General features: G+C 43.8%; 1 protein-coding gene across 1 annotated transcript in view; it reads right to left on the bottom strand.

The window, feature by feature from the left end:
* Positions 1-16,095, bottom strand: part of DKK3 (dickkopf WNT signaling pathway inhibitor 3) — a 43,721-nt gene extending 27,626 nt beyond the window's left edge. The window contains exons 1-4 of the mRNA XM_037899824.2: positions 15,886-16,095; positions 15,479-15,704; positions 11,155-11,292; positions 10,566-10,649 (exon numbers count right to left, since the gene is read on the bottom strand). Coding sequence (XP_037755752.1) covers positions 10,566-10,649; positions 11,155-11,292; positions 15,479-15,676 — 420 coding nt within the window. The 5' untranslated portion in view covers positions 15,677-15,704; positions 15,886-16,095. The remainder of the gene's footprint in view (positions 1-10,565; positions 10,650-11,154; positions 11,293-15,478; positions 15,705-15,885) is intronic.
* Positions 16,096-17,019: the final 924 nt, after the last annotated feature.

The following is a 17,019-nucleotide window of genomic DNA, read 5'->3' on the forward strand; positions in this document are numbered from 1 at the left end:
CTCTCCTTAACCTCCCCAGACAGAAGTAATGACCCGTAACATCTACCGAGGACATACAGTCATTCTTAACAGAGCGTCTACTAATGAGATATGGGAAGACAGGAGGAGAGGAATATTTTCCAGCCAACTGCACTGAAAAAGAAAGTTCTTATGCTCCTGAAGCTCTCTCGCACATCCCCGCTGAGAGACTGGCCTCCGTTCTACTCTATTTGAATTAAGTGGACTTGCAGTACCAAGATGAATGCTTTATAAAAAAAAAAGTGGTTTTTAAAAATGTGCTTGCTAAAAACATTTTTGGTGAAACGACCACACACACAAAAAACTAGCACTAGAAAGGAAGGATATTAAATTAATGTAACTTAAGAGAGTTTCACAGCTAATCTCCACGTAATGAACATCTCAGCAGAGCAAATTCTGTTTTTAATTATTTATGCATCACTTAGTCTAGTTTACTACAGCTAAACAAAGGACAAGCAAGCAAGCAGAATGGGGTAATGTTCTGACCCTGATACGGTACCAGCAGAGTCCTCGTGACTCAAATTGTTTCCTGTACATGAGCTTTTGTTTTTCCAAACTTTTACATACTAAACACTGTGTCCAGGAAAAATAAATTATACGATGTTTTGACCTCAGTCTGACTTGGTATAAGTGGATGCAAAAAAACAATGACTTCACCGACCATGCACCCATTTACACCAGGCCTGAATTTGGTCCCTCAAAGGGATGCAAGCTCCTTGGATCCAAGCCTGGCATCTATCAATCCTAGCTGAAATCTGAGAAAGGGAATGTTAGCCTGGGAATTTAAATGGCGCCTCTCACCCACAAAGCACCTCCCAAGAACTGGAGTTCAGTGCCAGAACTGGCAAGGAGCCCAGTTCCTGTTCTAGGGACTTGAAACAGTCAGATAATCTGATGGCCTCCATGTGAGAATAATATCAACTGAGATATTCTGTCACGGAGTAGTTTGATGCTTTTTGTGATGCAGAGCCAAACCAACGCACGGTCAGAGGTGAAAGAATTTCCCTTTTGTTCTAATATAGGTTATAGTGTGCCAAGTGCGTAGGGTGCTTAACAGGTGTAAAACAAGACAATGTCCCTGCCCTAAGCAGGTTATAGTCATCTCTAGTGTTCTCTTTATACAGAAGTAAGGACATCATCAATACTTACAGGATGGGGGATTCTATCCTGGGAAGCAGTGACTCTTAAAAATGAACTGGGGGCCATGGTGGATAATCAGCTGAACATGAGCTTTCAGTGCAACACTGTGGCCCAAAGAGCTAATGTGATCCTGGGACACATACACAGGGAAATCTCAGATAGGAATGGAGAGGTTATTTTACCTCTATATTTGGCACTGTTGCAACTGCTGCTGGAATACTGAGTCCTGTTCTGGTGCCCACAAGTCAAGGAAGACGTTGATAAATTGGAGAGGTTCAGTGAAGAGCCACGAGAATGATTAGGGGATTAGAAAAAATAGTGATAGATTGTGCTCTTTGAATCTATACAACTTAGATAAGAGAAGGGCAAAAGAGAAGATTAAGGGGTGACTTGGTTAGAGTCTATAAATATCTACATGGTGAACAAATATTTAATAATGAGCTCGTCAATCTAGCAGAGAAAGTTATAACATAATCCAATGGCTAGAAGTTGAAGCGAGACAAATTCAGACTGGAAATAACACATACAATTTTAATGGTTAAACTAATTAACCATTGGATCATTTTACCAAAAGTTGTGGGGAATTCTCCATCACTGACCATTTTAAAATCAAGATCAGATGTTTTTCTAAAAGATCCGCTCTAGAAATTAATTTTGGGAAAGTTCTATGGCCTGTGTTATACAGGAGGTCAGACTAGATCGTAATGGTCCCTTCTGGCCTTTGAATCTATTCATGTTTTGGGGGAAGGGAGAAAGGTTAGTAGGGTGAAAAAACAAGGAGAAGAGAAGAGCACTGTGTTCATCATTTGATGCTAGAACTCCCTCCCCAAGCCCTATCATCTACAGGGATATTCTGAGAGTAGCAATACTGACAAATAAGAAAATAACACTGTTCAATTACTCTAAAATCCCCACATTTATTATTTGTAATACCATAGCATCTGTGAGCCCTCTCCTTCGACCAGAAACCCACTGTGCTAGATGCTGCACAAAGTCAGAATAAAAAAAAAAAAAAAGACACTCAAGAGTGTGTACACATTCTATGTATGGGTTTTTAATATCCCTCTTCCTTTACATCCTTGCTGTCAGCATTTACGATCTTATTGGTAACTGTGTGGGCCTCTGAAGGAGACAAATTATAAGAAATTAATCTTAGAAACTTCTAAGTATGATCCAAAATAACTTTTCTATAAATCATATCACAGTTTTAACATTGATATCTCAGGAGAAGAGGAGAAGGGGATTCATGCACAGGAGAACCGCTCCCCGCCCCAGCTCACCTCTGCTCCGCCTCCTCCCCTAAGCACGCTGCCCCGCTCTGCTTCTCTCCCTCCCAGGCTAGTGCGCCAAACAGCTGATTGGCGCCACAAGCCTGAGAGGCCGGAGAAGCGGTGGCGTGCTCAGGGAGGAGACAGAGCAGAGGTGAGCTGGGTGGGGAGGTGCCATACGGCTCCCCGGGCCGAGGGGAGGGAGGGAGAGAGGGGGCGGCGGGGAGTTGCCGCACGGCTCCCCGGGCCGAGGGGAGGGAGGGAGAGAGGGGGTGGCGGGGAGCTGCCGCAAGGCTGGGGGGTGGGCGCAAGGTGGAAGTTTCACCTAGGGCGCGAAACATCCTTGCACCGGCCCTGGCTGCCAACATGGAAGGGCATCAGTGCATGCCCAACAGAGACCCAGCTCTTCCTTGTGCCCGGCTTTCCTGGCCAGTTAGCCACCACAAACTACGAACCCAAGCCATGAACTCAAGCTACATTCCGGACTGGTAACTATACAGCAGCTGCAGAACGTGTGTGTGTGTGTGTGTGTGTGTGTCTGAATGAAATGTTGTAGCTATAACTGACTGCCTACTATGATTCTTTTTGTATTCACAATAAATGTGACTTTTTTTTAAATCCCCTTTAATAAGATCCTGCTGGTTTTTATTTTATTGGTATAACATGACTACTCTCTCCTGTCCTTCTCTTCAGAGTAATTTTGAAACAGAATTCCTCTTTTGGATGTAAGGAGGAAATATTTTTGGGGCTACTACTTTTATTATTAAAAATGGCTTCTCTTCAGTGCTCATATCCCATATGATGGGCACAACAAAAATAACTAGACAAGCAGAAAGGATGTAAAAGCTGTTCTGGTATCTGGAATATCAGAAGTAATCCAGTAGCTGATGGACTAGTAGACAGAGTACAGGCGAGGTGGTTAAAAGTGCAAAATAAACTGTCGAGAGCATCGTATAAAATTGCACACAATTTTAAACTGTGCCACAACCTCTCATTTTAAACAGGGACTTCTGCTGCCATAGTAACTTTCTTCATTTTCATTTCTATAATGTCCAATTATAATAAAAGGCATTTTAAGCTTTTTATGGTCTCCCAGTTGCTGATATTATGCAATGAAATATATTTCATGTCCTGGAGCTACTGTATTTTAATATTGGTTGGTCACAGTTTTGAAGTGAATCTGTCTGTGGTTACAAGAGGGCAACACTGCTTAAAACTTTCTTCATCAATAAACTGAAAAGAAAAACATACAGATGTCTATACACTTATTAACCTTAATCTAATAAATTCAGATTTCTACACAAGTATGAAATCTTATCAATCATAACTCATCTTTCTCCTACTAATTCCACTTTATTTAATCTGCAAAGAACCAAGAGGGACTCACAGATCTAAGGAGTGACAACTTTAGGAAGTCTCGCCTACAACACACAATTGTTAAAATGTGAACTGATACTCCAACTTCCATGCCTGAGATTTTTCAAAAATTGTTCCCTTCTTCTCTTTTCACCCTCTGTAAATCACAACCAGCTGTTATATGCATCCACAGAAATCATCTGCCCTGCTATCCTTCTGCTTTCTCTGCAGCAGTCACCTTTAAAAAGTCCATTTGTTTGGTTAACATTATATGGTTCTGTGTAAATATTTTGTTCACACTCCCAAAATGGTAACTGTACATTGTGAAATCTGCTTGTTCCTGGTGTCAGGCTATTCATTTTCCCCCCATTGCAGTGATTTCCCATGCCTTGTTTCTCCATTCCACTAATGCTGGAGTAACCTGTCCTCTTCCAAAATGTGATGAATGGGTCCTTCGCTGAATCAATGTCCTGCTTTGGACTCTAACCTAACAGAATCACCATGGGTTACCTTAAATGTTACTATATTCCTTCAAAATTCTATTATCGAAGAATGTTCCCACCATATGTGCAGAAAGGTCCTTATTTCTACATCCTCTCCAGCATTTGACTTTAAAAAAAAACAAAACAAATAGCACAAAAAGGTAACCATAGGTTTTTTTAAAAATCCATACTCTGTCATTTAAATATTTCCCAGAAAGTTGGAGCTCTTTTGCACTGACCTCCGCAGCAGTTCCTATTTGAAAAGGCTTCTCTGAGTAGGAGAATGGAGAGAGGAAATGTGCCAACGTATTGTGGCAGAAATGTCTAAAGACCACTAAATACAAGTTTAAAAATCAGGGCACTGGGCATGCAACGGAATCAATTAAGCAATGTCTGCCTAAAGGCCAAATTTTCAAAAGCATTGCCTTTTCTTCACAGTTGTAAGTTGTCCGCATTTTTAATGATCCACACTTTGTGGGGGATGAAAGGGTTTAGTGCAATGACAAATCAAAGTGTGAGAGTGAGAGAAGGTAGTGGTGGGCCGGCAGCAGCGGAAAATGCCTGCATTTTGCACCCATTATTAAATTGCGAGCAAAAACTGGACAGTTAACAGTGCAAGCAATTAGACTCAGTGTAGTCAATTCTCACAATTTTATCTTGAGACTCGTTCTTAAAGTCCCATCTGCTGGAATCAGGCATTTGCATGAGAACATCAGCTTTCGTTTTTTTTAAAGGTAAGTTTCTATCCCTCATTATTGCAGAGAAAAAGCTTGAAAATGTGAAGGAAGTGCATGCTAAATACTTGCAAACCAAGAGGCAAGTAAAAATAATCCAAATATTTATTGTTTAAAAAACAACTATAAGCTAGTCATGATTTTTTGGGCATGACTCATGGTTTTTGAATGTTTAAGGTTAGCAATACTGCAGATTTGTATCTGCAGTTTATTTGGGGGATGGCTATGGGCACAAAATGTGAGTGCATGTATTCTCTAAGACGACCTCCATGACTCTAGAATTCAATTCTTCCCAGAGGTTGGATGTGTTATAGACATGGTGCTGCGAGAGACTGCATAACACATATTCTAAATTAAGATATTTACAGTAACTTTTTGTGTACATATAGACTTACAGCATCAAGCATTTATGGTGTTGCATAAGTAACAGTAACCCCAATACTTCCTTTGTCAAAATATATAGTTAAAAATTGCAAGAAAATGTAAAATACGAAGTGTTAGACAACTTAACTGTAGTTATGACTATCCTCACCCAAATAAGAAAATTCCAAAATATGAGCTGGAAGAAAGAAAATTTGGCTATTCTGATAAAACAAATTATCTGAAAACAATTTTGAAAATTTAAGACACTACCACTGCTTATGTTCCCCTTATATATGCCATATGGTGACTCTAAAAAGCTTCTTCTCAGAGAGACTTAATTGGGGGAAGGAGTCATTAACATAGCGGAAAAAATGTATCTTTGCAGTTTTCAGCTTTGGGGCTTTAAATATATATTACACTACGAATAGTTCTAATAAAGCCAGCAACTTTAAACAAATGTCTAGCAAGTTCTGTACTAGAAAGAGCAAATGAAAGAAGTTCAAGTCTATGGTGTGAACTTGCTGAAGAAAATCTAGTAGTTGTTCCAAGAAATACTCCACACTGACACATGTCCTTATTAGCAGGAATGCTGCATGATTTACAATCTGGCTGTTATTAGAGAGCTTATTCCTTCACTCTCCCACTTCCCTGGTCCTTCTCGCATGAACAGAGAGCAACAATACCCGAAGTCCGAAGGTGCAAACAATTTGATGTTTATTGAGGTGAACTTCCAGCAAGCTTAAATCCAAGTTCCTTTTTCCTTATTTTCGAATCCCAACTTACTTCCTGTTTGCCCCTAATTTATATAGTAATATTCTTTGCTATACCTTAACCAATTATTCTACTGAAATTTAACTAACCAATCCTAACATATTGTAACATGATTAGCTAACCAATTATATCCCACCACCTTAATTAGTTTACACCCAGCAAAATTAATTATACAGCAGACAGAAACAATCACAGAACCAGAGATCATGCCAATAAACAATAGCAAAGTGTGAACTATAATGACAAAACAATACAGAAGTGAGGATTTCACAACTACATCTATAAAGACATAAGGGTTTCCCAGCTGTGTCTATTAAGTGAGTTCTTACCAGACAGAAAACTATCAACCTAAATTTCCTTTTACATCTTCTAGGCTCTTCCCTTTCTCTGAAGGTGATAGATCGGATCACCTTCCTAACAGCCCCATATTGACTAGTTTGGAATGTGAGGATGTGACCGTACGCTTCCCAGATTATGGCTGGCTCTGCGGCTTAGCCAAAGGCATTGGCCTAAGAACAGGGTCTCAGACTGTCACAGTGAGAGAAGGCCCTTACACAGATTCTTTCTTGTATACCTCTATTATTAGCTAAATGATAAACATATACCTACATTCTTAGAGAAGAGGCCTTTACAGACAGGCCTGAATATCTATATCCTAACAGCTGTCATTCTACTTTGGTACACAGCTTGCCAGAAAGTTAGATTACAAAATTAGTTTCATTCCCAAGTACTATACTGCACATAAGAGATACACATTAACCTCTTCACTGCTACATAACTGTGTTCCTCATTTAAAAAAAACAAAAAACAAATCTACCTCGTTCCTAGATAATACAGTGTTTAGAGCCTTAAATCAGTGGGGTTGGATCTGGCCCTAATCTCTAGACAGATACTATTCAGCATTAGAATATTATGCCTCTTTTGTTTACCAGCAGACAAGCAGTAGTCACTTGAGATCTGCAAGTGAGTGGGTTAGCACAAAGGGCCCATAAACATAAGCCCTTCCAAGAATTCCCGTGTTCCTTGCATCCACACTCAGTTTCTCCCTCTGCCAACTTTCAATCACTGCAGACACCTTCCTCCTCTTTCCCCCAGTTCCGTCTTTCTGGTCTCCTCCTTACCTTAGTGATGTCAGGCCTTGGGTCTTCTCTGCTGCCTTGAGCCCTTCAATGTTATCTTCAGCCTCACTTCATTAACCCCCATTACAATTTTCATCGTGACTTATTTCCTCATACAATTTTCAGCATCACTGGTCTCCCAACCCCATGGTATTCAGCCTTGTTTTCCCTCCATCCCCTCAGCCATAACACCACTGTAGAGAGGCGGTCCCCCAGCTCTGACTCAGAAAGGGTTAAAAGCCAGCCCTTGGAGAGGGCTGGGCTGAGAGCCAATACGAAGGCTGGGACGGCAGCCACAGCTGGGGCCACACCCAATGAGGAGACAGCTGGCCCTATAAAAGGGCTGTGAACCAGCAGCTGAGCGTCTGTCTCTCTCTGGACCTGGCTGCCTGGGAGAGAAGGGTACTTGAGACAGAGCAGTGCTGGGGAAAGGGAGGAGGAGCTGGGAAGGTCCATCCTGGCAACTCCCAAGCTGCAGGCCTTGACAGAGGCCTATGCAGGTACAGGGGTTGGGAGGAACAGCCTGGGGTTAGGCGAAGGCAGTAGGTCCAAACCCCCCTTGCCAATGATGAGTGGCCATTACAAACTGCAGTCTACCCCAGTGAGTGGGGACGAGATGATGACTGGCAGTAGCCACTGAGGCAAGGTGGGTGTAGCGGGTTGGGGGTTCTCCAGGGAGGGGAGAGCCAGAGTATGGAGGTACTGCTTGGGCAGAACCCCAAGGTAAAGGGACACTGGGATCTGGGAGGGATAGGGGGCCAGCGGCAGGCGAACCACTGGCCTGCAGAGGGCGCTCTGGGCTTGGAATCGAGCTAATTCCCAGGATCACCAGCAGGAGTTGCTGCGCTGGTGAGTCTCACTTCGCTACAACTACCACCAAGAAGCCTGGCGTACCCTCACTGCTGCTACTTCAAGCCAGTGCTTTACAGTGCTGCAGGACTGCAAATTGGGCTGTGCAAGTATGGCGCTTTGTTATATCTCCCTTAGCGGTACATCAAGAACCAGTGGGATGATCTTCCAGTGTGGAATGGAGAATAGACTTATAAGCCAGAGACCCAGGGAAGTGTTGGTTTGCCTGCAAGCAGCTGTAGCACTGGCTAAAAAAAGGGTTCTCCCCACAAAAGATGGCAGCCCCCAAAAAAGAAACTAGCTACTGACAGCAAAGCAGTAGCAGTGCACTGTTGTTCCAGTCCACACTGCCCCATGCCAGCATGCCTCAATGTGTCCCTGGTGATTGTCTCTAGGGTTCAAACTGATTCCAGTTCTGAGGGTGATCTATGCAATGTAAACACCCCCTCCTAGGGACTGGACTGAGACAACCAAATCATTTTGGCTAGGACACCAAAGAGCTGCCAGGCAAAAGTTATTTTTCAATCATACCAACACAGACCAGATTAAAGGTTCTAAACTACAAATAGAAGATACTTTATACAGTTATCAGTGTCCTGGATAAATTGTAAATATTCATGCAAGAAAGTTATTAATATTTCAATAATTAATATTTTACTTTGCTAGCAGCAAGACTTCTCAATTAAACATACGTGGCTATCGAGAAATCCCCTTCCATTTCCATTTTAATAAAGTTGGTGGAGAAATTTTCATGCTGATGCTAACAGAACAAGTTTAATTAGAGTTCAATAATAGGCAGTAAACCACAAAGGAGTAGTATTCCTCCACACAGGCTCCCTGAGCAGGATTGAACTAGCAGCTTGTTCCAAGAAAGAAGCACAATAAACGTGAATGATGTGGTATCAGAAGGTGGCAGGAAGGGGGAGAAGAGACAAATCGCAACAATATCAGAAGCCAGAAAGCTGTCATGTAACCGAAGCACAGTAAGTGGAAGATTTATGAAAAGTAAGGTAAATTTTTAGCTCTGCAACCATTTCAGTGCTTGACTGTCATTAGTATTCTTTGATTACCTGACAAAGTACTTCTCTGATCTAAAACTTCAAATTCTCAAGGTAAATTTTGGAACCGTGTGATAAATTACTTAACTTGCACCACGGACTGTCTCACCTGCACTCTAGCCATTAAATCCTATAGGATTCCTATGGTAGTAAAAATAAACATGTGATTGAAGGAATGAGGCCTGATTGCGCTCTACCAGGTTTATTCTTTACGTTTCACCCCACTGACCAGCTTCAAACAGCCACCTTTTTAAAAAATAAAGCCACAAAATTATTTCTCCACAAAATACAGAAATTCCATTTTCCCAATCTTTGGTATTACACTAGCTTGAAGTGCAGAATGAGCAATAGCCTGGAGTTTTGTTTTGTTTGGATTTTATATTAACTATTAAACCTCTATTTATGGGCATTTCTGAAAAAGTGATATTTAGGAGAGATTTGAACAAGAGACATGAAAAGTAGAAGATGAATATAAATAGTACCAATAACTTTTTCTGAAGACGTTTTCTGTAAAATACAAGACACAGACGGAATGCAGCAGAGTGGCACTAAGGAAATATTAGCTCTCATTGGAATGATCTGCATAATCAGGATGTGGCAATAGCCCCATCCCAGCTCATGCCAACAAAACCTTTATACCCACCATTATGCTTACCCACAAAATCAGAATAATTCTTCCACATTATGCTACAATTCAAACCTTGTGGTGCTAGGTACTAGAAGGTTGTGAGGAACAGAAGATACTGGGAGTTTATACGGGAGTTCAGACAGTGGACTCAAATTTAGTTTCCTTAGCCATTGGCCTGCCTGATAGTGCTGCTCGGCTGAATGACATCAGGCAGCAGCCAAAGAACACAGTGAAGAAACCACCTACTCTGATGTTCTCTGTACCCCACAGATGGCTGAACTTCAGCTCTGAAGAATGTATGTCAGATTCTTTTGGGCAGTACTTAATTTCCTATAAAAGAGGTGCTGGGGCTCAAGCAATTTTTTTTTTACATGCATAACTGATGGAGCAAGCCCAGAAGTGCCATAGTTATGAACTGCCAAGGCTCACCCCTGGCAAGCCCGGGCACAAATTAAGTACTGCTTTTGTGCTTTTTCAGGCAAAACTCCCATAAGACTTCAGTATGAGTTTTGCATGAATGAAGATAGCAAGTTAGTTTCTAAGGTTCTCTGGGATCCTTCAATAAGAAACTATACCAAAAAACAAAAGTCAGCCTGACACTGGCAATTCCTGGTAGTTAAAAGGGTTTTTAAAATATTATTTTGTGTAACGCTAAGTGGTTTGTTTTTAATATTTAACAGTTCTGCTGGGCTGAGCTCTAAACTGTACTGGTTTATTCTAGATGATAAAGCCAATGTTTTTGTTTAATTTTTAAAAGAAAAAAAGGAAGTCCTCACTCACATGATTCCTCTTGCTTTCTCCATCTTTTATAGATGTAATAACGGTCTCAGAATAGATTGCTGATCCAGTTTTGTTATCTGTAACCTAATATGGCAAAACAGGAACAATAAATTAGATTAATATGAATGCCATTTTAGTCCTCTGTTACTGTTTAGTCCAGTATTACTCTAATGTTAATTCTATTTATTTTTCATTTCCTGCACTGCAATAGTGACTGCAGCTGGTAAAATTGGATAATGAATCCCACTATTCTTTTTTGAAATGTCTTAGTAAAGAAGCTAATCAATCAAGCCTTGAGTAGTGATCACTTTTACATTCCACATTATGTATCATGTCTGTATTCCATATTTTCCAGGCATTACTATGCAGTGTGAAAAAACACTACAGCAATGAAACAAAGCATTTTGCCACATTAACCATTTTCCACTTCCCCACCTAACTGCTAATTATACAAGCAAATCATATATAGTACAAGAAGTTTATGAATTCAACTCTACATTCTCTAAAATTTTTCAACATGTGACAAGCTCTTTTACTCTGCAAGGCCAGTATACAGAAAAGGTAAATCGTTATACGCATTGTTTCATACCTTGTCAATTTCCTGGTGGGTATGAATGGTTTTATTACCAATTTTGGTGTCTGTGTTGGATTCATTATGGTAGCTGGGAGGTAAGTTTTCAAAGTCAACTTCTGATGGGTTTTTTGCCCCTTCTTCCTCAGCCTCCATCTAACAAATGCAAGAAACTAGTGAGCAATACATTTATCATTGGTATTTGTAACCTTAAGCAAAAACAATAAGATAGAGCAGGCAACACTTTTTGTCCTACTCTGAACAGTGTCACATTTATTAGTGTTGATTTCTGTTGTATGAAAATGCTTCCTGAGCTATCTCAAATGAGCATGCCAGCATTTTTAATGCAACAGAGAATGCCGTGTCATGATACTGGAGCACCAAACTCTTCAGCTGTAGACTATTTGGAGTATGAGAACAAGTCAGCCTTTCTATGGACTTGAGCATCAGGAGGATAAGTGGGTGCTGCAAAACTTCTTAACCACTGTTAAAGAAAAGTTAACATACGTGACTCCATTTTGGTTTGGGGCCTACCATTGTCTAAAAGCAAGCACATAATGCACCAGGAGGAGTGTTCCTTAGATACTGCATTCCTGTGAAACCCTCCCCTTTGTTTCCAGCCTGTCTCAACTCCCGGTTTCTGTTCTTTGTCTGTTCCTAACTCCCTGTCTCCTGGCCTTGATGTGAGCCTCCCATCCTGATAAGAAAGGCTACTGGTGCATTGCTTTAGGACCATGTTGTGTAGTTGAAGTAATGGTTTAGCATGGGGAATGTACCTAGCAGGGATAGGTGGTAGATAAGGGAAAGGTTTGTCTATTGGCTAAGGTTTCCGATGCACAAGGGCAACATACTTTGCTAAAAAGGTATATAATCTCTGTATAACCTGCATTCGGGGTCCCCTCCTGATTAGCAGGGGGGCACCACGCTCGAGCATAATCAACTTAATCTCTTTGGGAACTCTGCAGTTGTGGACTTGGTTCGTGTGCCTCAGCCTAGACTCGAACTGTGCGTGACCTATCGGGTATAATTCGCAGCAGTTCCTGTGCGTGACCTATCGGGTATAATTCGTAACACCACCATGGGCTGAAACCCTGAATTAACATTTAATCATTAGCTGGGCTATCTACTTTTTCTTGATAAACACTACTCTTGAGATAAATTCTCATACCTGAGGAAGAGCAGGAAAAGGTCCTGTAAGGGCAAAGAGCCTCATCCAAAGCCACTGAAGTCAAGCGAAGGACTTTCATTGGCTTTGGATCAGGATCTGCATGCTTAATCTTGCATTCCTTAACAGGCAAAATTCCCATTGTATTGGAGCGCAATCACAGCCTTAATTCTGCCCCAGGAATTCCCAGTGCTCTGATCACAGTGGGAAGGAGATGAGATCACTCTTTGAATTAAAGAAGAGTAAAAAAAGGAATGGAATTTTAAAGTGCATAAAACCAGGAAAGGAATCTTTGTGAACAAGAGAAACTCCTAGGAACATTAACATTAATTGAGTTCCAAATAAACTAGTTATTTACTTGAGACCTCTATATTCGATCTAAAATACTGTAAAGTTCACCAGGTTGAATTTTTCCCAGGAGCACATCTCCCACTGGTGATGGGTTTTCTTTATGAGTGTCTGTCTTTTTTCTAACCATTTTTGCTGTGGCCATTTTTAAAAGTGTGTAATATTTACAATACCTCAGTTCTCTGTACCCATCCTTATGTTAATATAAAATTAATAAGGATGTGGCTAGATTCAGCATAGTTGGACCATAGCTAATCTTAAGCACGACAAACCACATTTGGCATTGTACAATAAAGACATGGTCTCTACACACTTTGTCGGACGTAAGCCCCAATGGAGTATTCACCCATGAAAGCTTATGCTCCAATACATCTGATAATCTATAAGGTTCCGCAGGACTCTTTGCCGCTTTTACAGATCCAGACTAACACGGCTATCCCTCTGATACAATCTAAATTAAACACACAATAGAGGACATATGCATAATACACCAGTTGTGCAAATGAAGATCAAAAGTTCAGATGTAGTGATTTTAATTAAATATTTTTAAAGATTTGTTTCTCAGGTGGCTTATCACAGAAAGGCTTCTTGGAATAACTGATTTTTGAGAAGGGATTTAAAGAGAAAAGGGTTGGTTTGAGGCACAGTACAAAAAGGAAGATTTGTAAGGGGCAGCATAGAAAAGGGCTCCTAGCAGAGAATGGAGAGGAATGCAGAGGATGTTTTTTGTGGACTAGAACTCATAGGTTCAATTTCTGGCTTAGTGATTTTTCCTTTCCATTGTTAGTCTCTAAGGTGCCACAAGTACTCCTTTTCTTTTTCCTTTCCTGTGTGATCTTGGGCAATTCACTTAGTCTCTTTGCATCTCAGTGCCCCAACTGTAAAATGACAGTAACATGTTCTTTCTCCCACTCTGTCTAGTTTATTTACACTATAAGCACTTCAAATCAGGGCCTCCCTCTTACTATATGTTGGTACAGTTCCTAGCAAAATAGGGGACTGATCTCACTTGAAGTCCCGTGGTGCTACTCTAATACAAACAGATAGAAGGAAGGCCTGTGTTAGTGAAGGGCGCTAGGAGGGAATGATAGCAAAGATAAGCAGAAGTGAGGTCGTGTACACAGCTGGAAGGGAGGGTGAGAAATGTGAATAGGAGCAGAACATCCAAATGGTGGGAAAGGAAGATTGTTTCTGCAGCAGCGGCAGCGCTTTGGCTCTCTGCTTATATGAAGTGCTCGTCACCACAGTATCTGAATGGCTTCCCTCCCCCACGATACTTCATATTATGGATAGGCTGGAGGAGAGTGAGGCAAAAGAATGGAAAGGAGATGACTAAAGCATGAACAAGGGTTACGGTCAAAGGAGAGATGAAGAACATTAAGAGATTATATAGAGGAAAAAATGGAAGGAAAAATATGTTGAGCAGGGAGAGCGTGTATAGGATAAGAGGTAGAGCACAGAGTGAAAGGTGTGAAAATTCTGCTGCATGGCATCAATTTTATCCTTGAAGAAATTAGTGGGATCCTGCTCTGAGTGAAAGGAGAGAGACAGGGGTATCAGGAGACAGATATAGATAAGAGTTGGAAAGGTTGAAGGTGCTGGAGTTGATCTAAAGCAGGGGTGGCCAACCTAAGCCTGAGAAGGAGCCAGAATTTGGAAATGTACATTGCCAAAGAGCCACAGAAATATGTCAGTAGCTCTCCATCAGCTCCCCACCCCAGTGCCTCCTGTCGACAATCAGCACCTCCCCCTCCCTCCCTGCACCTCCTGATCAGCTATTTTGTGGCGTGCGGGGGGGGGGGAGGAGTGAGGGCATTGCAGGCTCGGGGCGGGGCAGGGGCTTGGAGTGGGGGCAGGGTTTGGGGCAGAGCAGGGGGTTGTGCAGGGAGAACCCCCCGGGAACATTGGAAAGTTGGTGCCTATAGCTCCAGCCCCGGAGTCGGTGCCTACTATACAAGGAGCTGCATACTAACTTCTGAAGAGTCGCATGTGGCTCCAGAGCCACAGGTTGGCCTCCCCTGATCTAAAGGGGTGCTGTTTTGCCAGGAAAATGGTCATACTCAGTGCTAGAATCAAGACCCAAACACTCAACTTTAAGTGCCTGATGCAGCAAGTGAATGAGCATTTCACAGGAAAGAACGAGCTGAATCTCTCACCTTAAATGAGATTCAGGGAGATTGACGAGTAACATTTTTGAGGGCAATCAAAAACCTTTTGGAATTTTTAACAAAAACAGAGCAAGATAAATTTAAGGGCCTAATGCAAACCCACTATTGCACCACATGCACACTACTGAAAGGCTTTCCAGCGGAAGAGATGCCTCCAGGGTTTTGAGGGATGCTGAAGCAAGAAAACACCCATCAGTCTTTTAGATATATTAGTTTTGGATTCTGCTGCTTTTATCTTTGATGGGCATTAGGAGGACTCTCAGATACTGGCAGATGCTCTAACCCCAGGATGAAGAAATAAATTATTGTTTCCACAGAGTTAATGATCTACTGTTCCATGGGAAACTCCCTCTTCAAATACAGGAGACGAGAAGGCACCAAAGGGTGGGGAAATATTTCCAACATCACCAAAGGGCCACACCAACACACACGCGCGCTATACACACACCGCATAGCCGCATAGCCACACGCCCCACTCGCCTCCCCAGCCCTGCAGGCGAACACACAAACAGCCTGCACAGCCCCCCCCCCCTTAGGCCGAAGAACTATCCCAGCCAGGGTAAGCCCCAGGCACTATCCCCTCCCCAGGCGGGATGGGATCTGGGAAAGGTGTGAGTGAGTGAGACGTGTCGGGGGGGGGGGGGGTGCGGGGGTGTCTCACCTCCTTGACGGCGTTCCGCAGCTTGTACTGCGTGTCCTCCATCAGCTCCTCCACCTCGCGGAACATTTCGTTCAGACTGGCCTCCTCCCGAGGGAAGCTCGGCTCCGGCTCCCCGGGCGGCAGCTCGGCTCCCCCATCCGCCGCCGGAGCTGCGCAAGCCGCCCCCAGCAGCAAGGGCAGGACCAGGAGCAGCAGCATCCTCGGGCTGCCCAGCCGCAGCGGCCGCCTGGGAAGGAAGGGAGACAAAAGCGCCCCGCGCTGAGCCGGCCGCAGCGGGCCCGAGGAGGGCCCGGCAGCCGGCCCGGCCCTGCCGCTGGGTCCCCGTCGCAGCCCTCTGCGGCCCCCGCCCCCCGGCTCCCGTGCCTGCCCCCCACCGCCCTCTCCCAGCGCAGAAGCGCCCCCCTGACCTGCGTCCGCCGCCGCCTCCCTAGCAGCCCTGCCTGCGCCCTGGGTCCCTCCCTGGCGAGCCGGGGCCAGGCGGCGCGGCGGGGAGATGCGAGCGGAGCTGCAAGCTGGGACGCCTCGGGCCGGCGGCGCCGCTCTGCTCCGCGCCCCAGGGACTCGCCGCCGCCGCCGCCTCCTCGGTTGCTATTGGCTGCAGCAGCCGGAGAAAGCCGGGGGTGAGTGCGGGGTGTGGGAGGGACCAGGTGCCTGCCTGCTCTGGGAGCAGAGTGCGGGGGGCGGGGGCTCGGTGCCAGCCTCTTGACCGGGCCTGGCGAGCTCCCCAGCTCGTTCAGTGTGAACGGGGGGGCGGGGGAACACGGACGGGAGGCTGCCCAGGCTTTGCTCAGCAGAAAAGATGCCTCCAGGGTTTTGAGGGATGCTGAAGCAAGAAAACACCCATCAGTCTTTTAGATATATTAGTTTTGGATTCTGCTGTTTTTACCTTTGATGGGCATTAGGAGGACTCTCAGATACTGGCAGATGCTCTGACCCCAGGATGAAGAAATAAATTATTGTTTCCACAGAGTTAATGATCTACTGCTCCATGGGAAACTCCCTCTTCAAACACAGGAGACGAGAAGGCACCAAAGGGTGGGGAGATATTTCCAACATCACCAAAGGGCCACACCAACACACACACGCGCTATACACACACCGCATAGCAGGGCCGCGTTTAGTGTGAGTGGGGGACAGCCGCACCACAGACCCCTCGTGAGAGGAGAGGTTGGCTGCAGACACCTGAGGAGTGCTTAAATGTGCAAACTCCATCCTACTCCATGCACTTAGGGTGACCAGATGTTCCGATTTTATAGGGACAGTCCCGATATTTGGGGCTTTTTCTTATATAGGTGCCAATTACCCCCCACCCCCATCCCGATTTTTCACACTTGCTATCTGGTCACCCTACAAGCAGTGGCCCTTTGCATCAAAATGGAGCATAATATATTAGGGCCTATGATATCCATTGACCACACCCTGTCTTTAAAGGTTAGAGTAGAGAGCCATCACAGCTCCCACCCTGCAATGCACTAAATTATTAGTCTCTGCTTACCATTGGCAATGTGTGTGGAGCTGTACACGAGAGAAAATTCAAGCCA

The sequence above is a fragment of the Chelonia mydas genome, chromosome 6 (genome assembly GCF_015237465.2).
Source record: "Chelonia mydas isolate rCheMyd1 chromosome 6, rCheMyd1.pri.v2, whole genome shotgun sequence".
Taxonomy (NCBI): Eukaryota; Metazoa; Chordata; order Testudines; family Cheloniidae; genus Chelonia; species Chelonia mydas.